Genomic DNA, 26,382 nt, shown 5'->3' with positions numbered 1-26,382 from the left:
TTCTCCATGGTGAGTTTCACTTCATAGTTTCTCCTGCACATTTCACCACAGAGTTGGACCAGACTGTGGGGTTAGATTGAATAACAATTTGGGGATGACTTGGTTTGGGATTCTAAGAATAAAAATTTCATGTCCCACTGGACATTTGAAAATATGAGGCAGTAGGATGCTGGATAATTTTGTTGGAACTGCCCAATCATGGCACAATTTACAACATGTAGGTTTGACTCAAATAAATTGTTTCTTGAGATACAGATTCTGGATTTCATTTATGTGATAGAACATAATTTAAATATACACCTTTATGCTTTTTACTTCAGTAGAGGAAAAATAACCAACTGGTTTTACTTTTTATGTAGACGGATATGACCTACATAATGAAGTATACGTTTCCTGAAATCTCCAAAATCATTATCTAGATGGAGATTTGGAATAGTTTCAGTTTAAACAGGGAAATGCTGTACAAAATAATTGCATAATTAGAAAACTGGAAATCACACTTTGGTCAACTTTCAAAATGTCGAAGTGTGGGAAACTCTGAAAAGGGGAACTGACTTAGCGCTGCCCATTTCTAGAGTTCTGGAAGTGTATTCTTTTAAATGTGGCAAGTTTCAAAATGTTTGACCATACTAAATATTCCAACAGATCACACATTCCTATATGCCCATGTGTTTAGTATGAAGTCGTTGACTTTTCTTTGATTTACCCTAGTGCTGGTGCCCAGGGGGCAGGGGTGTGTGTCTTTGGTCCTTGATGGCCTGACTGAGAGGAGCACTCTCTCAGGAACCAGAGTGCCTGGTTTCAATTTCTTATAGCTCTACTTTTCTTGTGACTTTGGGCATGATATTTTATGTTCTCTATGAAACCGTTGTCTCCTCTTTACCATGAAAATAAATAATAGTATTTGCTTTGTTGGAATGTTAAGGAAATGAAATGAGTGAAGTTCCACCAAGTGTATAGAATAATGTATGTTAGGTTGTAGGTGTTCATGTGTTTCTTATTAAATGAAGCTAAAAGTAGAATACCTTTGGTGATAGATCAGAAAAGACAGGCGGGAAGAATCGAAGATGAAATGAAAGGTTCCATAAATCAGAAGCTTGCCAAAATGGGAATAAATTGAATTTAAAATCTTATCAGACTTGCTGAGGACATAGTCAAAACCAATAAAATAAGTATAGCTAGTGATTATACTGCTCAAAGTGATAATGTGATCTTATTTAATTCTTAGAAAAATCCTCAGAGATTGATCCCATTTTACAGATAAGAACATTGAGGCACAGCAGTTAAGCAGTTTGGTGAAAATCATACAGCCCAAGCCCACTTCAAACCCACATAGTCTGGTTCAGAGGCCATACTCAGAACCTGCCTCATGCTCCCAACTGTCAGCAATCATGGATAGGGTGAACTAGAATTGTTTACTAGATTGTAGTTTTTCAGTTGGGTATTTCTGATTGATGAGTGAGGAATAACAATCAACTTTAAAGTTTAATGGATTTGTGAAACTTTTTTCCTTACTGTGAGGTATCTGGCTGAAAACATAAATTGGTTCCAAGTAGTATGATCAGCAAAAGAATTAAAGAAGATATAATTAGAAGCCTGCCAAATGGCACTAAACTATTTTTTCCATCTGTAGTCTCTTTTGGGATTCTCTTTTGGATCAGAATTAATAGTCTAAAGGTTTCTGTTGATGTGGCTAAGCAGTACCATATAAAATCTGAAAAGATGAGGAAGCATTTATTTTCATTTGGAATGAAAGTCAAAGTGGGAACTCTTACAAGAGCCTGTACTTTCCATCAGACATAGCATGGTACGTTCTCAGATGATAGAAAATTGTTTAAAAAATTCCCCACTGGATGAACTGAAAGCGGAAATAATAAGTTAAAATAAGTTGTGCAGTTTAACATTAAATGTAAAAGTGTCTATAAATAGAGCCAGTATAGAAAACCTCTACAGATAACTGGAAACAGGTGATAAGTTCATAGTAGTACCTGAAACATGTTCATATCAGTTTCATATTTTTATTATAATATGAAACAATACAAGTTTGAGGAGTTCAAATATAGTCATGTGCATAGTCGAAAGTGAGAATTACCCCCTTGCATGAACATACCATCGTGTGTGGAAGCATATATTTATATTTATTGATATATCAGATCTTTGTTTCCTTTCATGATAGTACATGAAGATTTGCCTTTTTTTTTTTTTTTTTTTATGTTTATTTTGAGAGAGAGCGTGTGCCTCTGCTTGCATGAGCTGGGGAGGGGCAGAGAGAGAAAGAGAGAGAAAAGGACAGATAAAATCTCAAGCAGGCTCCGTGCTGTCAGCAGGGAGCCTGAAGGTGGGGCTAGATCCTAAGACCCTGGGATCATGAACTGAGCTGAAATCAAGAGTGAGATGCTTAACTGACTGAGCCACTCAGGTGCCCCAATTTAACTATTTTTTTTTTAAAGTTTATTTATTTTGGGAGAGAAGGAGAGAGGCAGAGAGAGGGAGTCCCAAGCAAACTCCTTGTTGTCTGTGGGAGCCTGAAGCGGGGCACGAACTCATGAACCATGAGATGACGACCTGAGCAGAAATCAAGAGTTGGATGCTTAACCAGCTAAGCTACCCAGGCACCCCTAACTAATAAAAAATAAATAAAAAATTATACTATGTAAAGTTACCATAGTTTAGTTAAGGAATTTACTGATTGGCTTTTTTTTTTTTTTTTCTCAAAAAGTGTCTCTATTAGGCACAGTACTGTAGGACACACATATGTCTGTATATTTTCGTTCAATTCCAACATATTAGTAGTAAGTTTCCTAGAGGTGGGGTTGCTGGACCAAAGCTCTGCATCAAAATGTTGAATGATATTTTCAAATAGCTTTCCAGGAAGATTATACCAATTTACAGTCTCCTTGAGTGGGATTCTTCCAATACTGTTAGAAAAATCTTTTAAATCAAATCTAAACTTAAAGATGAAAAAAAATCCATGTAATTTAATGTAAATTTATTTGCTTATTAGTGAGGGTACAGATTTTTTCATATTTTTAGTGTCTATTTGTATTTCTCCTGGAAATTAATTTTTTATATTCTTTTCCCGTTTAAAAAGTCAGGCTGTTTCTATTTATTGACTCGTAAGTGTATTTCTACATATTTAATTCCAACTGGCATCAGTGTATTCTCATTTTGGGCATTACCAATCAATAGTGATCACATAGATCAGGCACTGGAATCTGTAGTTGTTTTCTGAAATAACTAGATGCATGGATAGAGGGTTCTTTTTCTGTGTATTTTCTCCCTGTTTTCAGAGTTCTAGTCCAGGGATTGTCAATTTTCATTTCTCCCTTTCTTATAGAATTTTTTTTTTCAATGTTCACCTGTGAGAAAGAGTGTACGAGTGTCCTTGTAAATGGGGGAGGAATAGAGAGGAGGACAAAGGAACCGTTCCAAGGGGGCTCTGGGCTCGTAGTAAATATTTAGGTTTTACAGCCATGCAGTCTTCATCACAATTATTCAACCCTGTCGTTGCAGCAGGAAAGCAACCTTGGATAAAACGTGAGGGGGTTTGACTGTGTTCTAATAAACCTTACTAGGGACACTGAAACTTGAATTTCATAGAACTTTAATACAATATGAAATTTTATTCTTCTTATTTTCTTCCTGTTATTTGAAAATGTGAAAACCGTTCTTAGGTCTCAGGTGGTGGATTTGGTTTAGACTGAAGTTTGCCACACCTGCTTTAGACTGTTTCTGTAAAACCCACTGCCAGAAACTGCCACTAACCGGCAGCCTTAGGACTTGTTAGCTACTAAGGCTTTGGGCAAGACTACATTTTGTTGGTCTCATCTTCTGAACTTTACAACTTCTGGACCCGAGAGTACAAAACTTGGCTTTCCTTTTTTTTTTTTTTTATTATAAAATCTGGGATTTATTATGTATATTAAAATTCCTAGTGACATGTAAAAATAGTGACATGTCCTGTGTATCATGAGTGTTCTGTAAACACATATCTCTCAGTCTGTCTTGAATGGATTCATTTTGATGTCCAGTGCAGGAGTGTATGCTAAGGTTTTTGAATAAGGAATTCCCAACAAAATGTGACTTAAGATTTTAATGTAAATTTTTCATATTATGTATAAAAACATAAATGATTCCAAACACTTGACAGTTCTTTTATAAAAATTCTATAATACTATTTGTGTTCCTGCTTTCTTTCTCTTGTCAAAAATGTCATTTCAGTAAATTAAATTAATCCAAAGGGAAAGTTTATTTGGGAAAGTCTTTGTCCACTCTGCCTTCTCCCAGCAGCTCATGGGGTCGTGGTACCTCGGTGTCAGTTTTAACCCGCCCTCTACCCCCTGACTTGGACGGTGGGTCTGCCTTCCATTTTTCCCAAATACAAAATGAGAAGATCAGATTAACTGATCTCCAGGTTCTTTCCAGCTCAGCTCTTGGGCTGTTCTTACAGAACGTGCACCCTTATGCATGTGATATTAGGGTGAATTGCGTTAGCCTGTGTGGCGGGAATGTGGACTAGTAGTATGTGGAATAGGCATCTTGGTGCATCTCCAGTGTCATCCAGTGCTTGTGGACATCAGTGCCATGCAAGTAAAAGCGGCCACTTGAGAGTAGATAGCATTTAGGAAGTTAAGTGACTTCGATACTGGAATGTAGCTCAGCAGAACTTGGAGGATGTAGATAAAATTGATGAATACTGAAGTTCAGTGACCTTCCTTACACTGAACTTCACTTTTATTTCCTCTCCCATCAATTTTGATATTGCCTTATGTTTGAGAATCATCCCTGAGGGTCATAAACAATTGACATAAATGATATCAGCTTCCAAGTGTGTTATATATTTTGTTTACGTTAAAAATAACGACTGTGAAGGGGTGCCTGGCTGGGTCAGTTGGTTGAGTGTCCGTCTTCAGCTCAGGTCTTGATCTCACACGGTTCATGTGTTCGAGCCCCACGTCTGGCTGTATGCTGACAGCTCAGAACCTGGAGCCTGCTTCGGATTATATGTCTTCCTCTCTTTCTGCCCTTCCCCCACTTGCATTGTGTGTGTGTGTGTGTGTGTGTGTGTGTGTGTGTGTGTGTGTCTCAAAAATAAGTAAACATTTAAAAAATTAAAAAAAGGACTGTGGCTTATGTACAATCAGTACATTATTGATCTGATCTATTATTTCATTTACTTATGGACTAATTCATGTGATAGGTTACCTTCAGAAGAGACTGCCCAATAACATCTCATAAAATAGTGTTGTCAGTTACCCTTTATTAAGTGGGTTTGCTGTTTGATGTAGTAGTATGTAAGAGGTGAGACATGGTATCTAATGTCTTTGAACAAAGAAATTCCAACAAAGTGTGATTTAGAGTTTAATATACATTTTTTTACACACAAATGGCAAACCAGTAATTACAAACATTTTAACTACTTTTCTGTTACTAGTTATGATTTGCAACCACATAATCACATTTGTTTTTCTCATTAAAGGAAGTATTCATTAACCCAAGTAGCACTTAATTTCTAGAAGCTAGTTAATAAAGGTAAGTGGCATTGGTGGTACTGTACTGAGTAAAGTTGTCAAAATATTAATAAAACTGGTTTCTCTAGTATTAAGGAAATACTCAGGATTTTTTGGTTTTAGAATGTCATAAAAGTAACCATTTTAATAACTTTGCTATTTCTGCTCCTTTATTGGAAAGGTATTTTTAAACCTCTATCTTCTTAATGAAAATTAAAAAAAATCAGTCCAATTACCATTTCAATCAGTTTAACTTTCCTAAGATTTTTGCTAATAATTAGAAGTTAGTAGTAACTATTCTTTGTGTGTCCCACTTAAATCTTTATAATGAGTATCACAGTAGATGAGCATTTGGTTACGGTCTCGGATGTATATACATCTTAGTATAATTTTTGGTCAGAAGATTTTTTTATTAGATTTATCATTCTTCCTTAGTTGACTATAACTTGATAATAACATTGTGCTCAGTAACATATTTAAAGGATTACAGTAGATATTATATGGTTACCCATTTTGCCAAAACTCTACAAATCATGAGTTCTCTGTAGTTTGGCTTGTAACCGTGGTGATTCGATACAGTTTGTTTTGCTACCCATATCTATATGTTAGGTTTCTTTTCTGTATTTTAAGGTAGCTTTTTCATACTGGAAAAGTAAATGAAAATTACTTCTGTAGTTTTCTACTACTTGTTTAAAGAGTCATTGTTATGGACTCAGCTTACTGTTTAGTCAGTATTTTTACACAGTGTTTTCCTTTTGTGTATTCCAACCACTTACAGATTGAAATATTACCTCATTTGGTTTACATTGGAGTCTCTTCACTTGGGTCACCACCATCCTGTTCTTTTTTCCTGTTTTCTTGAGATAGAGATGTTGCAGAATTGGGGCACTTCAGCATACTCATTAAGGAGTTTTTGAAGGACTTGCAAAGGAAAAAGTAGATGAATGGATCCAGGCATGCATTTAAGGAAGTTAACCAAAGGGTGCTCTCTTTAACATAGAACAGAGTATTTTCAGCAGAGCAGTCAAAGACATCCCGGGTCTGGCTCAGGGTATAGGGAATGCGGGCAAAATGGAAAGGAACAAAACAAATAAAAAAGACAGCAATGATAATGAAAACTTTGATGTTTACCTTCTTCTTAGGGACTTTGCCTACACCCCTTGTTCTGACATATGACCTGTACAGTTCTTTTGTAATAAGTGTGTAACATACAATGACAATTAAAAAATTAATCCAGAAAATGACTTGACAGATGTAATTGACTATTTCATGCCAGACCAGACCAAACTCCGATTTGAGGAACGAGCATTTCTTCACATTCTTTTCTCTTGGCCTCCTGTTGGTCAGAATCATGTTGGGCAAAGAGATCAAGAACATGAATGCCCAGATTACAACGGAGAGAATCTTAGCCCCCAAGAGATTGTTGGGATTGGATGTCTTAAATGGCCTGGTGGTTTTCTGGTAACGATCAATAGTTATCAGTCCCAGGAATGAAATACTAATGTACATTGTAAAATAAAATATGACAGAGGTCACTTGGCATACAAAGGTTCTCAGTGGTCCTGTTCCCAGCTTGGTATCACTGAGGATTTTGAATGGAAAAGTCAGAATCATGAGAAGATCAGAAATGACTGTGTTCTTAAGAAAAATAATAAAGTTGGATTTACTGCGGATTTGAAAGAAAATCCTCATTGCCAGGCTGTTTATGATGAGTCCAACAAAAAAGAGGATGGTATAGAGGAGCGGGAAGAGGACCTGGGTGATTTTGTAATCTCTGGTGCACAGGCTGCCATTCCCAGCCACAGAGGTGAGGTTGTCCATGGCTTGTGTTTCTTCTTTGCTACCTAGGGGAGGAGGGAAGGGATGATTATTTTCAGTCCCAGACCATTGATTTTGTCTTATCCCTGTAACATTTTTGGACAGCCTTCTCTAAAAATTGGGGTTTCCTATCCTCGTTACAGAAAATTGAACCTTAGAATACTTAATCATGGCAAATCCTCTATCTCCAACAAATAAAATAGTCTGACGTGTATTATGTGAAGGTATAGATGCTTTGTATTTCTCATTTGCTAAATGTTTGTCTCTTAAAGGACATTTTGATCGTACACAAGTGTGCAGATATTTTAACCCATATATATGTCATTTCGGACTTTGCACAGTGTATTAGAAGTTTTTACATACATTTTCTTGAATACTATTCAATACAAAAATAGTAAAAAAAAAAAAAAGAAGTGGTCATCAGATGATGTTCTTCAAAAATAGCCAAAATAGCCAGGGCATACTTTCTTAGGTATCTAGAGTATATAACTGTAGCTAAAATAAAATATTGGAGCCATGTCCTTGCCTGGTTCTATAGATAATTATACCACAATAGGCGGCTATAAAAGAAAACTAACACTTGACTTGAATACATTATCTGGTATCTGAGTTTTGAAAAAAAATTTTTTTAGTTTTTACTTTAGAGAGCACACAAGCAGGGAAGAAAGGGGATTGAGAGAGAGAGAGAGAGAGAGAGCGAGAGCGAGCGAGCAGACTCTAAAAATCTCAAGCAGACTCCAAACTCCAGCCTGGAGCCTGATGGGGGGCTACATTCCAGAACCCTGAGCTGAAATCAAGAGTTGGACCAACTGAGCCACCCAGGCACCCTTAAGTTTTGACATTTGAAATGAAATTTGTAATTTTTTTTAATCACAGGCAAATGCAATTGATTTTCTATGAATATTATTCCTAAATATAAGACATGGTGATGTTAAAAGCACACATATCCAAATAAAAGGTTCCATTTGAAATACTTAAATTGTGACAAGTAGAGATAACATTAAATTCTCACAAATTTAATTTTTCATTGTCTAATTATTGAAAGTAAAAGTTTCATATTGTGACAATTATGGCTTCAATTTTCAACATCCCCTCACCTGTTTAAAAAAACAAAACAAAAACTAAACAAAACCCAGTATTAAATTGATATAGGATCATAGATTTTAATCTTCTTTGCTACTGCTATGTACTCTTATTTGTGCATTCACTGATACTTTGTTTTTTTTTGGAAATTATGCATTGGGAATGCTAATGTGACATAGACTATATCTTATTTAATGAGTATTCTTGATATTAAGATTATTATTTCCATCTTTCTATATTTAAATCTCATTTTACACTCCAGGTAAAATAAATAAGACCATTTGTATTTTATTTCTGTGCTGCGTGTGTGTGTGTGTATGCGTATGTGTGTTTAATGAAGAAGTTAATGGTTTTCCTGACACCATTAGTACAGCTTGTATTTTAATTTTTATTCCAAATAAGTTCATGCATTGACATTATTAAAGGTTTCCAATTTTAAGAAAACTTGACAAACATGTACACATTCATTATCATGTAAACACCTGTATTTGTCAAATACTTTTAGATATAAAATTACCTGGTTGTTGTGTTGATTCAGGAGGATTTAAATGTATCCATTAATTGGCAGTTAAGGCAACCTGCGGAGTAGCGTCTGGTATTTTCCTTTTAATGTCTTAGTTTAGTTGTTATAACTCTTTATCTTCTGAGTGTTCATCAGTAAAGTCTTGAGTGTTCTAGAGAAAAAGAGAGAGGAAGAGAGGACTTCACAATCAGAAATTACCTTCCAGTGCCCTGGACTCAAAGCTGTGCAGACACTCTATTTCCGTCTGGCTGTTTTTAGGACTTCTGCTTTTATTTCCCTGAGAAATGTGGGGCAGGATGGGCAAGAATTCATCTTTTAAAATGCAGTTTAAAATCTTGCTTCTGTTTGGTGAGACCTGCCCATAGAGTTTGATACTTTATGAGTTCTTTTGGCTGTTTCTCATGTACACAGTAAATCCATGTTGAGATCAAGCTTTTCAAAGTCTGCTTCCTGGAGAAGATTGTGAGCTTGCTTTCTCGGATGATTATTTACCTGAAAACATACTGTGCTCAAACTGGGTGATATATTGCCTTTTAACAAGTAATTACATTAACTCAAAATGTGTGCTTGTTACGGATGTTAAGTCTCTTGCCCCTTGTTTTTTTTCCCTGGCTAATAATGTCATTATTTTAAATCTGTGTTTGATCAAGTCTTCGTACGTGAAACAGTTTCCTCTCATTATAAATTTGAAGATTCCAAAATTACATTAAAAAAGAAAAACAGTTGTATTCACTGCCAGGCTTATTATATAAAGTGTCTTTCAGGCTTTTCTTAAATAGAATTTGAATATAAACAATTATTTTGTAATCTAGCTTTTGGTTGGGCAGAGAATATATTATTAAATTAAGGGATCTCTGTTTCTCTGTTACCTTTACATAAATGTTTTTGATGCTCTCTCACACACACACATACAAGATTTGAACTGTAATGTCCATTTATTTCCAGTAGATCCACTTGGCTTGGTGCCTTTGCTGTGAACGTATGTTTTGATTACTTCTTTCTTTTGAATTTTGAGTGGGTCTATCTCTGCATATGTTAAATAATCTTTAACATCAATTTTCAAAGCGCAGAACAGCGGCCCAGCATCGCCTAGGAAGTTGTGACAAATGCACATTCTTGGACTTAGCCAACCTAGCACCATTGAATCAGAAACTCTGGTTGCACCCCTTAGCTATACTTTAAAGAACCTTCCAAGTGAGGGTTATGAACAGTAAACTTTGAAGATCACTGATTTAAACCAACCTGAGAATTTTGTTGGCATTAGGAGTTTGGGATTAAGCTATAATTTGAGTAATTTCAGGGCACCTGAGTGGCTCAGTTGGTTAACCAAGTCTGACTTTTGGTTTCAGCTCAAGTCATGATCTCATGATTGTGGGATCTGGCCCCTCGTGGTGCTCTGTACTGAGTGTGGAGTCTACTTGGAATTGTCTCTCTTCCTCTCTCTCTGCCCCTCCCCTGCTTTTGCTTGTGTGTGCTCACTCTCTATCAATCAATAAACTTTAAAATATATTTGAGTAATTTCAGTCAGAAATTTGAGTCATGTAATGATCCCAATCTGTTAGTCATCTAAAGGTGTGATAGTGGAGTCCTATAAAAGTGGGAATTCTTACGTTATTTCTATTTTGAAATGTATTGCATTAAACAAATTTTAATACTTGGTTTTTGGTTTGGAGACACAATAGTATACTTGTGGAAAACACTTTTATGCCTATGTACACTTCAGAATAATAAGAGCCAACATTTGACTTCTTATATTGTCGTGAATTAACTTGTTGAATGATCTCTGTTATTCTCTGAAGTAGATAGTCATCTTGTTTCTGTTCTCTGTATGATGGAAATTAAGGAGCAGAGTGAAGTAGGGACCCCATTCTAACTGATCTCAGAGCCTGTACCTGTAACCACTGTGCACCTAGAAATCCTCCCCGTCTCAGTGTCTGCTCGACCTAACCCCCCACCCCCATGTCCACTTTGTTGAGGCCCTGGAGCAAGAGGTAAATACCATGAATGGAATGGTTGTACTGTTTTCAAGAAAATAGAAGTCATATTTGCCTATACACCCAATTGCAAAGTTTAGTGTAAAGGATGTTTATGAAGTGTTTTTAAGGTACTCAGATGAAACAAGGCTTGTGGAAAAAAAAAAGAGCATTACTGTTTTCAACAAATTAATATGCCATACTAAAGAAACACTAATTCAGGATACTGATATCTTACTACATTATGAAGAATTTATATTTCCAAATTCCTAGAAGGCTATGAATAGTGATTTGAGGGGTAAATCAAAAGGCCCCAGCTCTTGATCTAAATTAACTATCCTTTGATTGTAACTCACAACCACCTATCTGTAAATCTTCTCTGGTAATTTTCTCATTAGGAATTGACTGCCAGTTACCCATGTAGATCACTTTCAAGTGAATCATCTCAGGTTATAAAAGTATCCTGTTGGGGCGCCTGGGTGGCTCAGTCAGTTAAGCAGCCGACTTCGGCTCAGGTCATGATCTCACGGTCCGTGAGTTCGAGCCCAGTGTCGGGCTCTGTGCTGACAGCTCAGAGCCTGGAGCCTGTTTCAGATTCTGTGTCTCCCTCTCTCTGACCCTCCCCTGTTCATGCTCTGTCTCTCTCTGTCTCAAAAATAAATGTTAAAAAAAAAAGTATACTGTTGACCCGTGAACAACGTGCAAATTAGAGGTACAGCAGTCAAAAATTCACATTAAAGCTTAAAAAAAATTTTAAGTTTTTAATTGATGTATAATTGACATATGCATATAAGTTTTGACTTCTCACAAACCTGACTAATAATAGCCCACTGTGGATGGAAGCCTAATCAATAATATAAACAGTTGATTAACAGCTATTTTGTATGTTATATGTATTATGTACTATATTACAGTAAAATTAGCTAGAGAAAAAAATGTTATAACAGACAGTCCACTTCTAGTACTCTACTATATTGATTGAAAAAAGTCTGCACATAGGGGCACCTGGGTCGCTCACTTGAGCGTCCAACTCTTGATTTTGACTCAGGTTATGATCTCATGGTTTGTGAGTTTCAAGCCCCATGTCAGGCTCTGCTCTGATAGTGCAGAGCCTGCTTGGGATTCTATCTCTCCCTCTTTTTCTGCCCCTCTCCCCATCTCCCTCCGTCCTTCCCTCTCTTTCTGTCTCTAAATGAATGAATGAATGAATGAATGATCTTAAAAGGAAAAAAGTCTGCATATAAGTGGGGCCCATGCAATTCAAACCTGTGTTTTTCGGAGGTCAGCTATATTATTGTACAGAGAAGTAGAACAAGTTGTACACTTGAGCCTGTCATTAATAAACAACAGTAAATGCAGTTTATAATTGTATGTATTCTCATTGGAAACAGGACTGATTTTGATTGATTTGGTTAATTTCTAAGACTGAGATGACTTCACAAAATGAATTTGTAACCCAGAATTTTTACATGTAAGTGGTTTAATTGGTTGGTTTATTTTGCCACATCTATTAAAGGTAGTCTGCTTCTCTGAAAATATTTGCCTCAGATGGATTACTCTGAACTTAGAGAGCCATGTCCTGAAATGGTAGGACCTGGTGTTCCTTGTGGAACCAGGTTAGGGCAAGAGAATGGAGATGTAATTGAGACATTTGATTAGGTCTTAGGATATTTTAGTTCTCACATTGCATGGTTTCAAAATGTGGTCATTTTGACATTAGTGAATGTTTTGAATGAACACATGCATTTTAAGGCACTGCTTACTCATAGAATTTAGTGGTTTTACCTGTTTGAGTATAAAAATTGAGGTCGTATATGAGACAAACTCCACAAGTAAAGATTCTTGGGTGTGGGGTATTTTGCAAAAGAAAATGTCATCTTGATCTAATGATCTGTCATCCCTGGCTTGATTGTTTTGCTTGAAAGCAGAGGACTAGTAAATATAGTCAAACGCACTGATGTTCATTTTATTGTGCCCCCAGGATGCATTGAGCCTCTTGCCCAGAGCTGTCATTTCAGCCATACCATGGGCCTTAAGCTAGTGTAGAACAAAAATTTCCTGTATAAATCTAATGAAAGGAGTCTCCTTTTTTTTTTGGATTTAAAGGAGTTCTTCCATTTCAGGTGGAGTAACAAATGAGAAGAAGCTGCTAATTTCTTATTCCTTTGACACAGCCTCTCCATGCATGTCTGCTCTCTTATTACACCTCTGCCCAAGGCTTATCCCTCATGTCACACTTATTTGGAAGGTCATTTATTCTAAACAGAGTAATGTGACATATTGAAAGATTCTGTGAAAAAATAATTTGAAGGCCTCTTTTAAGAGTTTTTCATTTTAATAGATAAGCAAAATCCTTATGTAAGTAACTCCATTTTTTTTTTAAATGGTAGTTTTTCTGCTTTTCTGGGATATGGGGTAGGGCGCTCTGTGCAATTTATTTCATGATGACTGCTGGGTTTACATTTGAATATTTAAACATATACAATTATAGAGTGTTGGAAGTATCAAATGCAATACCTTGTTTTATTAGGACCATCACATTTACTTCATCTGTTTTTCATGAGTGTTTGGAAGAAAAGGAAGTATATCTAGAGTGGGATTCTTTTTTACCTCCTTCTAAAAAGAACATTAATTTATTAATTTTAAAATTCTCCGATGATTGGGTCAGTATAGAAATACCAGGACATATGAATGAGGTAAAAGGAGAGTACACAGCTCTGATAATCACCTCTGTTATCCCATCTTATGAACACACATACACGCTTCCGCAACATGTCTAATCACTTAGGTTTTGATGATGACTTAGAGGAGACCTGACGTCAATTAACTCAAATTCTTACCAGTAAGGGTATTTAGCTCAAGATACCTATTTTAATTTCTTCAGTACTCCAAGCCTTCTAGGGCTTTTGGACATGTCTCCTCCAAGTTTGTTGCTCACTTAAGTCTTTGTGAGTGTCAGATATTGTCTGAAGAAAAAGAGAAATCAGTCCTGAGGATGAGATTTTCAGAATTTAGCTTATACGGGAGATGACCTGTTTAACCCAAGCACAGCAGCGGGCTAGCAGGAGACGGGTGGCCGGCCTTCCAGAGACACGACAGCTGATTCTTTTTTCTGCCCAGCAAGTTGTAATCTTCAGGGTATAAATAATGGAGTATGTATCTGATACAGATACCAACTATTCAACTTGACGGTTTTTTAATACCTAGTTGAAGGAACAGAGAACTCATTGGTGCTTTTGGAAATATTTGGCCCATTCTCTTAGGTTGACCTTGTTCTCATGTACTATAAATTGCTACTTGAAGACGTAGATTTTCTGTAAGTACAAAAATTTGATATAAACAAATCTTGTGGGCTAATGAAAAACAGTCACTTTTAAAATATCTTTGAAGACTAGTAAAAGCTATCATGATTTACCTGAAAATATTAATTATCAGACACAAATAGGGTCTTCAGGCCCCATATAGAGGCTAATGGTTCTTTTGCAGCTAAATGCATATTTGTCTTGATTTTTTAATTTCATCCCTTCACTCTAAACTCTTGACTTGGCTGCTTCTGGGCCACCTCCCTGAGCAAATCAGAGCCAGTAAACTGATGAAAGCTTTTTCAAGTTTCTTATTTCCTTATCTCCAAATTTCCCTATAGTTTTACCATTTTCTTCCCCGAAGTAGAAAGTTGTCCTGGGTTTTCTTTACAAGCTAATCCAAACAACAAGCCATTGTTTCCTATCTCCTGTATCAGCTATCTACCTTCCAATCTGGATTTCCTTCATGGAGATTCCTTTAATTGAAACATACCTTTGGAACAAGAGTTTGCCTTTGGTTTTCCTAATACACGTATTCCCCTCCACCTTTCAAGCTATTGTTCTTCCTGACCAACTACTAGTAAATGCAGGTTACTTGCCTCACCCTTACCATTTCACCATCTACTCTTACTACAATCCTGTTTCCGGCTTTCTGCCCCTACAGAGAAACTTCTCTTTTGAAGTTGATGTGTAGTTTGCTTTTGTTTTTGTTTTTTTTTAAATAAGTCAGAGAGGCAACATTCATTGAGACTTCTTGCTGCATTTGACACTGTTGATGGCCCTCTTAATGTCCCCCCCCCCGACTTATGTGACCCCCACTTGTCCACTGATCTTGTTAATTATGGAGATTATGTGTGCATCATTTGATGGCTTATTTATCTCCTTCCTGTCTCTACTCTCTTAGTTGTCCCCTCCCCTCAAAGAGAACCTGGGGGTTTTGCGCCCCTCCCAGGGACATATTGCTCTTACCTCTAAGCTGTTACCTCTGTGTAGGTCCTCACGTCACACCACCTAGTCAACAGTTATAATATGTATCCACTGCCTCCAATTCCTCTCACCTACAGGTGAATTCATGAGCTCCCTGTCCTTATAAGCTGCTTCCCTCCCCCCATCCCAACAAATTTTATCTAGTGAGTCCATCTTGAAATCTAGTGAGATGCACATTCACTTAGATGCCTAATTCTTTCCCAATTTCCTTCAGTACTTTTGGTTTTGCTTCTTATTGTTTTTTATTCAGGCCACTGAGAGATAGTTTTCACACCCTATAGACTTTGGCTTTTTCTCTCTGCTTCTCATTTCTCCTCTTCAGTTCTATCAGCACTTAGCTATCAGGTTAGGTTTTCTACAGAACGTTTTTGTTCTTACTTTCATCCCTGCCCTATTCTTTGAGTCATGTGTTCTTTCATTAGTCCACTTATTTATTCATTGTTTAATGTATTCATCATAAATTAAGTGCCTACACAGTGCCACTGAGGGGAATATAAATGTGAATAAAACAGACCTGGAGTTCTCCCTCACAAAACTGACAGAGGAGCAGGGAAGACACACATTAAACAAATACCTCGAAAGTGAGTGAATTACACTGTGGCAAGTGCTCCAAAGGCCCTCTTCCCCTCCTTCCTCCTCCTGGGCCAAGGGCATTCACTAAGGTGACAGTGAGGGACCTAATGCTGTAATTGTGTACAGCACTTCCACACATGAGGGTCAAGCTATTGAGAGTTAAGTATTTTAGGTGGCAGGAGGAGCAAGAGCAAAGGAAGGAAGTATCCTGGTGCCTTGAGGAGATGTTGAGTAATACAGTTCGGTGTGGATCTGGGGCGCATGCAAGTGAGAAGTGGAAGTGTTGAAACCTGAATGGACAGCGATGGGCTCTCTGATATGCTGCTTTGCTAAGTGCTTTACATGCTTCATCTCAGTTATTCTTGCAAAAATCTTACAAGGAAGGTGGTGTTAGCCGATGTTTCAGGGGAAGCATCCGAGGCCCAGAAAGGCTCATTAGGACAGAAAGACTCAGGACCATGGAGTCCGCAAGTGCCACAACCTGAATACAGCCATAGCTCTCTCTTACCCTGAACTTGGGCTGTTATTGGTACAGTATGGAGCCATAGTATCTCTGTGCTGAGCACATGGGTCTTTCCAAGGTAACTTCTTTTACTATCACCATTTGGGCTTGAAGCTCTGCAAATGCTACTTTTATGACACTGAATCTGTGCTCATGGAGGACAGGGAGCATTCATCCTTGTATTTTCGCAGAGTCCCTACCATCTTGTCTTACCAAGGTAGGTAAGGTAGGTAGATCCTCCAAAAGCATTTGCTCAGTAACTTTGATGACATCTTTCCATCACCCATCACACAGAAGTTTACATTAGAACTGTTTGACAGGTGCCTTAACTAAATACATTTGTCAGGACACATGGCTGGCACTGCCTGAGTTTTGTACAGTGTTCTTAGTGCCTTCCCCCTGTTCCCTTTACAGGGCTTATATGTACACATCCCGTCAGACAAAAAAAGAAATACAACAGCGGTACTCTGTAATGGCAACAAAAATTGGAAATTAATAAGCAGCTCAGGTCATGCCTCAGTGCAGCCAAATGTAGGAATCACTCTCTATGTTGACTTTATCCCGTGATTAGGTCTGTCTTTTGAAACTTGAGAGGAAATTGGGATAGTCAGAATATTAATAACAGCAGTTTCTAGAAGAGACCTGCTCCTAGCTCTTTTTCTTTTTTAAGATGCAAATTTGAACACATAAAATGTTACTAATCCTGGACAGGGTAGCAAGATGGACTGGCAGGGTATACAGATGTATATTTCTGGTGGAGTATAACAAAAAGGGTATCGGTGGGGAGAAAAGGGGTGCCTTGAATGCAAGGGTGTGAGAAGGACAGTGATGGAAGGTGACAGCAGCTTAGAAAATGGGCTCTCGTTTCAAGAGTAAAATGTGACTTTGTGCAAAGTGCACATGTGAAGTACTTCAAATGAAGCATTGGGATTTTCCCAAGTCTCCAGGCTTCTGCTCTTTTTTTCAGCCATTAGCAACACGTTACACTTGGTCTTCCCTAGAAGAAACTCTTTTCTCCTGCAAGCTCCTTAGAATTAGGTACTGTTAGGAAGGGTCCTTGCCCGTAACAGATGAACATATACAGAAAGATAAGAAAAGTGATTGTACCGAAGGATAGAAACTTACTAAGAAAATGGAAGAATATAGGATCTGAGAGAGAATTTAGAGAGAAAAATTCAAAACCAGTCCTAGGAGAGAATATACACCCTCTACTGTTTCACCTAAGCTAAGGAATGTGTGTGTGTGTGTGTGTGTGTGTGTGTGTGTGTGTGTGTGTGTGTGTGTGTTATGTTGTGATGACATAATTTCTTTTCCCTTGTGGGAAAAATAGTGCTTGAATTTACTGTGTCTGCGGCACAGGGGTGGGGAGGTATTCCCCTAGAGGAAGGTGGTACTGAACATGTTTGCGTTTGCAACTCTACCTCACACCTAACGAGACCTGGACTCTTTGTTGTTAGGTCATTTGGAAATAAATATACATACACCTCACCCAGTCATGTGGGAGGCCAACGGAACAGTTTTTCTCAAAGTATTTGAGGATCATAGCAAGATCATTTTTTGAAATAGGAAATATTTAGTGATGCTTTATATAGAAAACCAAGCTTACTAAGAAGTAACATTTTCCTTAAGGAAAAAGTGTGACTAAATATTATGTAATATGATGTGAAATTAATACCATGTTAAATTTTAAACAATGAAAAGTTTTCAAGAGTCAAAACTTACTCTGTAGGGTACGCCCACATCAAATGCTTCTATTAAGACTTCGGGTCAGTTGACACTTTTTTTTTTACTTTAGCAAGTTCCAAACTGGAAAAACAAGGGTGTAGCCAGTGGAGGTTGAGGTGAATTGAAAGGTGGGCGGGATGCCACCGCCAGCCAGCACCGAGAGGCTGTGGTTAGTGCATTTCATGGATGGGAAATGCAGCCCCGCCCCTGCCAACAAGGGTTTCAAAATGCATTTTCTGTTTTTCAGGATGAATCTTCAAGTCATGAATGTAACCAGCGCACAATCCTGCTTTATGGAGTGGGCAAAGAGCGTGACGAAGCGAAGCATCAGCTGAAGAAGATTACCAAAGATATTTTGAAAATCCTAAATAAGAAGAGCACCACAGAGACAGGGGGTAAAGACCCTTAATGCCTTTGCTCCCATTGGGCTGTCTTTTGGCCTTCCTGTTAGCACAGGCTTTATCAGAGTCCTGGATGTCACTGTCACCAGAGTGTTTCCTCTCATGAATGACTGTCATCTTGAAATATGAATAAGCACATTGAAATTTTAAGGCCTTGGTTCCATTTGTAGTAAGCTTTATATTAATTTTAATTTTAATTTTCTGCCCCCACCCCGCCCTTTTTTTTTTTAAAATCCTTCCCATATTTCCTATAGTAGACCTAAATGAAGTACTGAAGAATGAATTGGAAACCCTTAGTCTGGAAGAGTTCCATTTCTTCAGTTCTCTGCCATCCTGTTTTAGGCTTGTAGTTTGCTCTGAGTACTCACACTTGCACAGTAATTGAAAAGCATGACAGTGTAGTTGCTGATCTTTTCTTACATTAGAACGATACTTGGAATAGGTTGCTGCCTATAACAGCGAGCGATTTCAAGTTACACAGAAATTTGGTTCTTTGCTCGGTAATGCCTTCTTTCCTTGGAACAGCGTTTCCCCATGCTTTGGACATAGTTTTTTTTTTTTTTTTTTTTTACATGAAACTATGCCTTATATTATGTCACCACATTGCATAATTGGAATTCTGTAATTACCCACTTCACATTTGCCTAATTACTCTTTTCAAGGATTGTTTATTTTATCAGGCATTCATAAGATTTAAAATAAGATATCATTATATATACTTCACTGCCATTACTGGTGTTTATTTCTTTTACTTAAATAATCAAAGAAAAAAAGTGTTTGGGTTTTCCCTATTTATACAGCATTCTTCCTTCCACATGGCACAGACTCCTCTAGGAACCCTACGTTGTTGTTCAGTACAAAAGACACACATTTTTATGAACCTCTCTCTCCCCAGGACCTCTGGTCTTTAGATTTCAACCAGATGTTTTCCTAGAGCTTGTCCACACTAGATCTTTGCAAGAGAAAAGTACAGAGAACTAATACAAATAGGTTTCTGTCCTCTCTATCGGTAGAGGTGCACATGCAGAAGCAAGGTACAAAGGCAAGATGGTTTTCAGTGTGAATGTGGTAGTGCAGGTGTCTGATGTCTGTGGCAGTTGTCTTTAGAGCATAATGGGAGGGTTAACTTTCATGTGATTTACAGCGCTTCCCTGACCCCCCTCCCATCCATTGCCCCTGAAGGACCTTGTACCACACTGGCTTCGTGAGGGAACAACCAAGAATTGTGGATGGGAAATGAAACCTTGTTGTTGTTGGCCTGTCATTATTGAGCTTGGTTTTAGAAAACAAACACCCACCCCCCCACCCCCACCCCCGAAACAAAGAACCTGATCTAAGAAAAACTGTTGATCAGTTGTTTTGCTGTTTCTTTTTGTTTGAGAAAAGAGGAAATGGATTGCATTTAGAAGGTTGAATTTAGAAGCCTGGTAACTAGCTAGCAAAGGGATTTGAAACTTCTTTTTGTGTACTTGGGAACTGGGTGGACACTGTCTTCTTTAGAAGACACTGTTTTAGTCCTTCTTTAGAAGGACACTGTCTTTAGGGAATTTGGGGGTTTGGGAGGTTGAGAAGAATGGGAAAGGGGAGGAAACAATGCAGTGTCTTTTTCTGTTGAGCCTACTTCCTTCCTTCACAGTGAGTGTTTAATGCCCGACTACAGTCTGTCCTATCTTTGTACCAGTCTTTTAAATAGGCACTTCTCACTTTTGAACTCACAAAGAGAACATCTTTGTTGTTCCATGCTACTTTTTGAGTTATCAGCAATAGAACCACCACTGTGGAGTGGCATTTGCAGTGGGGATATTTGTCTTTTCCTCATTTTAGATAAAATTCCTCAGATATGTGTTAATTTGGGATGTAGTGAGCTGCCTTCTGAATAAATAGTCAAAGGTTAAGTCCCTCCTTAAAACCTACTATGCTTGCCAGAAGCTAGCTAGCTGTACTTCAGATTAATGGTAATTTGTCCATCATTTCAGCAAAGAAGAGAATTGGTAAAGCAGGAAAATACAGTTTGTGTTAGCGTCTATTGATTTGTGCCTATATAGTGGTTTCGTATTGTTTTGAGGAAATCATTAGAAGTGGTCTCAGATCAGCCAGGCCTTATCTAGGAGTTTAAATGACACTTGCAGTTGAACATGGTCAATCTTCATTTTCTATTTACATTGGCTGGTCATCTTTGGTTGTCAGTGTTGTTTTGTTTTGTTTTGTTTTTGTTTTTTTAAGTACATTAATGAAGTTTACCATGAGAATAAAGACAAATGTCAGGATCATACACTTTTTTTTTTTAAAGAAGACCAAAGTTAAGCAACATAAGAGCAATAACATATATTATGAAAGCAGATTAAATAAAGTAAATGAGGAAAATCTGTAAATTATGACTGAATTGTTATTCATGTAAATATCATTAAAATAGTCTATTGAGAACTACCACTAATTTCTTAAATGTTTCTTTGAAAGTGAATGTAAATTGCCAAGAATCAATTGTATATTCTTTATATGAGGTTTTAAGAAGTTAGTTACCTGTAAGTAAATAGATCCTATTTAGCATAAACCACAATCACATGCACACACACACACACATGCATGCACACACACACACACACACACAAGATGCATTTGTGAGTTCTCATGGTGGCAATACTACAGATGTGTTATTTTTGTTTATTTGTTTTGTTTCCAGGAAGGAGTGATTAAATATATTAACTTCACTTTTACAGTACATTATACCCAAAATCATTGATGTGAGTTTTCAGCCTTGGATCAATGATGTTAGTAAATGGAAAATTCAAAACTTGGATATTTTAAACATGCTTATTACATGTGAATAGCTATATTTAAGGCAAACCACCATAGTTAAATTGAGAATAGATATTGAAAAACAAGTAGGTTTAATGAACTTCTTGGTTCTTATTCTTTGTGTTAGATATGGTGTTTTGAACAAAAGTGGCACAGTCTCTTACCTTTTGTTACCACTCACCTTTTGATTCTATTTACTCTGGTATCAGGGTTTGTTAGCTTTAGGAAATAAAACACCCTGCTGTGTGTGTGTGTGTGTGTGTGTGTGTGTGTGTGTGTGTGCACATGTGCATGAAGCATCTAGACTATGCTTCCTTACATTTGAAAGAGGATCTCTTTTCTTTCAGTGTTATTTTCTAAAACCATTAGATTTACCTTTATCAACATCGTTTTGAGTTGAGTGAAATATTTGTGTCTTTAGTAGAAAAAAATCAGTAAAGTGGCCTTGGTGCTCTTAAAGTAAACTTTCCTAAATAAGATATGAGTCGTAGAGCTCCCTTATGACCCCTGAGAATCGTAGTGTTGGAAACCATCTTAGGAAGCATATAATCTGATCTTTGTTTTTTTGTTTTCTTATTTTAGATTTGTCTTTATAAATTCATGTATTTAAAGATATTTAACACAGGACTTAATTCTTTTGGGTCTTATCCTTAGTACTGTTAATAAGAACTAGAGTCCCCTGGGATAAGAAGTGTTTATAATTTTTTTTTTTATTTTGGAAGTTTTTTAAAACTTCTTCATGCTAAATTGATAAATGTAGCACTTTAACATTATGTGGAGAGATTTAATTCTTTGCTACCCCTAACAATGTTAGAATGGTATAAATTTCCTTTTTTACATATTAAATTTTTGGGGATTAATATCCTGGTGAATGCCCTAAGAAGATGTCAGTGACATATCCTGTTCTGTCACTGTGACCATCGGTAATTTTTACCCCCTTTCATTGTTGCTGTCTTGATATTTTAAGAGTTAGAAATGTTTATAGAGGTATTTCCCATTAATAGCCAAAATATGGAAACTACTCACTAGAATTAAGAAATAAATGGTGGTATATCACACATTGGTATACTATACATGAATGAGAATTATTCCTTTTAGAACAAATTCCTTTTAGAACAAATTAAAGTTGCCTCAACAACATGGATCAAGCTCAGAAGCATATTGTTGCATGAAAGATGCTGGATGTAAAAAGTATCTCTCATGGTTCCAAACTGGACATTACTAATCCAAGCCTTTAGACTTTAGGATCTTGGTTTCCTGGGGCAGAGAGGACTAGAAGGAGACTGAGGGGTTTCCGGGGATCTGGTGTGTGATTTTGTGCTTTGAGTCTCAATTATGCGAGTGTTTTTACTTTGTAGATATTCATAGTTTGTGTTCTCTTCATATATGTTATACTTCAATAGAAAGTATCCACTGAAAAAGTCAAGAGCTTCTATGAAATGAAAAGTAATGTATCTATTGTATGTTTAGTTGGAGATGAAGGACAAAAAACCAGGAAGAACAAACAGGAAGCATTTCCAACTCTGGAGACTGTATTCACAAAACTTCAGCTCCTTTCATATTTTGATCAGCATCAAGTGACATCTCAGGTAGCCATTTAAAACTGTGTATTGTGCATTTGGGGTTATTCATTTGCACTGCGTAACAATTTCTTTCATGCAGTATATACTTTTGGCTTTGTTTGGTTTTATAAATATGTTTTTTAAAAAATATTATTTATTTATTTTTTTATTATTTTTTTTTTAACGTTTATTTATTTTTGAGACAGAGAGAGACAAAGCATGAACGGGGGAGGGTCACAGAGAGAGGGAGACACAGAATCCGAAACAGGCTCCAGGCTCTGAGCTGTCAGCACAGAGCCCGACGCGGGGCTCGAACCCACGGACCGTGAGATCATGACCTGAGCCGAAGTCGGACGTTTAACCGACCGAGCCACCCAGGCACCCCAAAAAATATTTATTTTTGAGACAGATAGTACAAGCTGGGGGAGTGCCAGAAAGAGGGGTGGGGCACAGAGGATCCAAAGAAGGCTCTGTGTTGCCAGCCAAGAGATCATGACCTGAGCCAAAGTCAGATGCTTAATGGGCTTAGCCACCCATGCTCCCCTATAAATATGCTTTTTAAACGTATTCGCAATCATCTCAAACTCTTAAGTAGTTCAGTTTTAAGTGTCAGGTTGCCCTTTTCGGAGAAATTTATTTTTTTCACAAATATTTTTACTTAATAATAACCAACACTATGTCAAATAATCCCTAATGCAATACTTAATACATTTTGGCCCTACATTGCTATTGATAAGGGAGAAATCTGTTAATGAGTGAAATAAAATACTACTTAGAAGAAACCAGATCTGTGTTGTTTTACAAATCCATCGATATTCAAATAAATGTTATCTGGAAATTAATTAGCATTTGTAGCAGTTTTACCATTAGGATAGTTAGGTCAAGATCTTAATGACAACTTGCCTTGTATCTTCAAAATACAGTTGGAAGGAAGTTGTTTGATTTTTATATGGTTTTGGTTTCTGTGGAAATATGTTTTAAATTTTAAGAGCAATATATAAATTCAAATTTCTTAAAAAATTAAAATAATTTTAAGTACTGCTTTTCTAATTATTTTCACATTTTTGTTGTCCAGATCTCCAATAATGTGCTGGAACAAATCACAAGCTTCGCTTCAGGAACATCATATCATCTCCCTTTGGCTCACCATATTCAACTCATCTTTGATCTTATGGAGCCAGCGCTGAACATCAATGGACTAATTGACTTCGCAATACAGGTGTCAGAGAGACCCTGCTTCTCTGATTTTTAGGAAAGCAAACCTGCTAGACATCGTACAACTTAAATTGAGCGGACCACTGTATTTTTGAATAATTGAGACCTTCTGAATCAACAGTATTCAACTAGCGTTTTAATGGCAGCTATGTCCATAATTTTCAATTAAATATATAATTGGGGCTAAAATATATAATAGTCATTTAAAAATGTGAAGGGTTTTGAGGATTGATTTTTGTCTTTTGCTTAAGAAATGGTAAAATTTACCATTTATTGTAGGGTATATTTTAGGTTAAGAACAAAAATAAAACCATATAATTTGATTTGTCACATTCCATTTTTTTTTAAGGGATTAACATTTGTTTTGTTTTTTTGTTTGTTTATTTCTTTTGAGAGAGAGAGAGAGAGAGAGAGAGGGAGGGAGGGAGGGAGGGAGGGAGGGAATCCCAAGTAGGCTCCTTGCTGACAGCTCAGAGCTGGACTTTGCACTCAATCTAGTGAACCTGAGATCATGACCTTGGCTGAAATCAAGAGTCAGATGCTTAACCGACTGAGCCACCCAGGTGCTCGTGTCCCATTAGATTTCTTATACACATACTTGAGTTCATTTATTATGTTATTAGTGAGTAGAATTTAAACTTATTTTCTATTGCTTATTGGAGGTGTTAGTTTGTTGATAACAAGAAAATAATGATAAATAACATCTGTTTTCTTAAAAAGAAGGGAAAAGAGAAGAAAAAGTGAGAAGTAGGGAAATCATCTGGTCTAGAACTTGGGGCTTCCCTCAAGTTTTGGTAGATATTTCAATGTTGGATACTTCCTGGCTGTATATACCATGATGTCTAGACAAAAGAAAAACTGTAGAATTTGGCAAGGGATTAAACATAAAAAAGTTTAATTCTAGGGGGCTTGTTTTCTCACACTGTAGTTATATGGCATATGGTCCAGGGACACAATAATGGGTGAGATAAGATGGTGTTAGCATAACTCAATATATTCATGGCTTGTGAAGATAAATGTTTTTCCTATCATTTTGGCAGCTACATTTTTATTCACTCTTTTCTTCCATTGTAGCTGCTAAATGAACTGAGTGTTGTGGAAGCCGAACTGCTCCTGAAATCCTCCAGCCTGGCAGGAAGTTACACGACGGGACTGTGTGTGTGCATTGTGGCTGTTCTCAGGCGGTACCATAGTTGTCTGATCCTGAATCCTGATCAGACAGCCCAGGTGTTTGAAGGGTTGGTATACTAAATATCATTATTTTTTTTCAAATTAATGTTTTCCATGTATAATTGGTGATGAGATATTACAGTGATTTTAAGAGGAAAAATAGTTGAGGTGCTGGTTTCAGTTTAAAAGATAGAGTTAAAGACTACTTTTGCCAGATAATGTTTATCTGAGAAGGAGGTGTAAACATGAAAGATAATGTTCTCTTAGTAGTGTATGAGTCTTTCCTGCCTTCCTTTCCTGCCCGTACTTTGTACAAGTATAAACCAGTTATTCAGAGCACTGCATCATCTGCTACCCTGAACCATGGCCTATTACGAATGATGAATACGTGCCAGCTGCTTTGCTGATGTCATTTCAGTTTATGTTCGAGACCAAATAAGCTTTGCATGCGTTCTTACCTTAGAGATTTGCTTCTTCAGTTTTATTTCTTTTGTAAAAAAAACATCTTGACAAAAGTTAATCTAGAACAAATGACTTCCTTGGTTTGGAGTTTGTTTTTCGTTTGTGTGAAGTGTAGGCTAAAGTTTTCTTTACTGCTGTTCATGATGTTGGACTGTGTCCTCATATCCCCCATTCCAATCTGAGGTTACAGGAATGAGAGAAACATAAAGAACTGTCCTCTCTGGAGCTCCTTTTTGTCCACTGCAGGCTCCTTTCTACAGGGCTTTATATAAAAAAAGGACAACCTCTTTTTTTACCTTTTTTCTTTCTAGACTTAAACATGAGGTTCTTCAGATTCACAGTATTTTTTTGGTGTGTGTGTGTGTGTGTGTGTGTGTGTAAATTAGCACATGTAATCAATTTATAATTTATTCTAGAGTGACATCCATTTAATAGCAGTTTTTTGGGGAAAAGGGAATGCTACCACATTAATTTTACACGTAGATTATTGACTGAAATCTGAAACATCCCAGATATTTTTAAAAGTTTGAAAATAAACATTTTTGAATTCAGGAAATATATGACTACTTAATAGCCCTCAACTACCATGTAAAAGTGAATAATTGGTACCAGTTACACATCAAGAAATTGAGACTCAGTCCTGTTAAATGAAGTGTATGTTGAAGTGATGTACTCAATATCACATGGCTAATAAATCTCCCAGATTGCTGAAAGTCATTCTGAGAGCAAATTCATGCTATTGGATTAATACTGTACTTTTTAAACTGTGTATGGAAACCC

General features: G+C 37.0%; 2 protein-coding genes across 25 annotated transcripts in view; one reads left to right on the top strand and one right to left on the bottom strand.

The window, feature by feature from the left end:
* MED12L (mediator complex subunit 12L) overlaps positions 1 to 26,382 on the top strand; it is a 333,827-nt gene that overhangs the window by 235,512 nt on the left and 71,933 nt on the right. For all 21 annotated transcript variants that reach the window (XM_042956829.1, XM_042956814.1, XM_042956813.1 and 18 more), the window contains 4 exons: positions 18,244 to 18,391; positions 22,664 to 22,782; positions 23,831 to 23,974; positions 25,045 to 25,208. In XM_042956829.1, coding sequence (XP_042812763.1) covers positions 18,244 to 18,391; positions 22,664 to 22,782; positions 23,831 to 23,974; positions 25,045 to 25,208 — 575 coding nt within the window. The remainder of the gene's footprint in view (positions 1 to 18,243; positions 18,392 to 22,663; positions 22,783 to 23,830; positions 23,975 to 25,044; positions 25,209 to 26,382) is intronic.
* The window catches only part of P2RY12 (purinergic receptor P2Y12), a 46,015-nt gene continuing 24,883 nt past the window's right edge, over positions 5,251 to 26,382 (bottom strand). For 3 of the 4 annotated variants that reach the window (XM_007086299.3, XM_007086301.3, XM_042956836.1), the window contains 2 exons: positions 8,929 to 9,085; positions 5,251 to 7,354 (listed from right to left, as the gene is read on the bottom strand). In XM_007086299.3, the coding sequence (XP_007086361.1) occupies positions 6,312 to 7,331 (1,020 nt within the window). In that variant the 5' untranslated portion in view covers positions 7,332 to 7,354; positions 8,929 to 9,085 and the 3' untranslated portion in view covers positions 5,251 to 6,311. Of the gene's footprint in view, positions 7,355 to 8,928; positions 9,086 to 17,993; positions 18,184 to 26,382 lie in introns of those variants that run through there. The other variant, XM_007086302.3, reaches the window with a different exon arrangement.

The sequence above is a fragment of the Panthera tigris genome, chromosome C2, assembly GCF_018350195.1.
Source record: "Panthera tigris isolate Pti1 chromosome C2, P.tigris_Pti1_mat1.1, whole genome shotgun sequence".
Classification (NCBI taxonomy): Eukaryota; Metazoa; Chordata; class Mammalia; order Carnivora; family Felidae; genus Panthera; species Panthera tigris.
The sequence above is the reverse complement of the archived record's forward strand: the minus strand, read 5'-3'. Positions and strand labels throughout refer to the sequence as shown.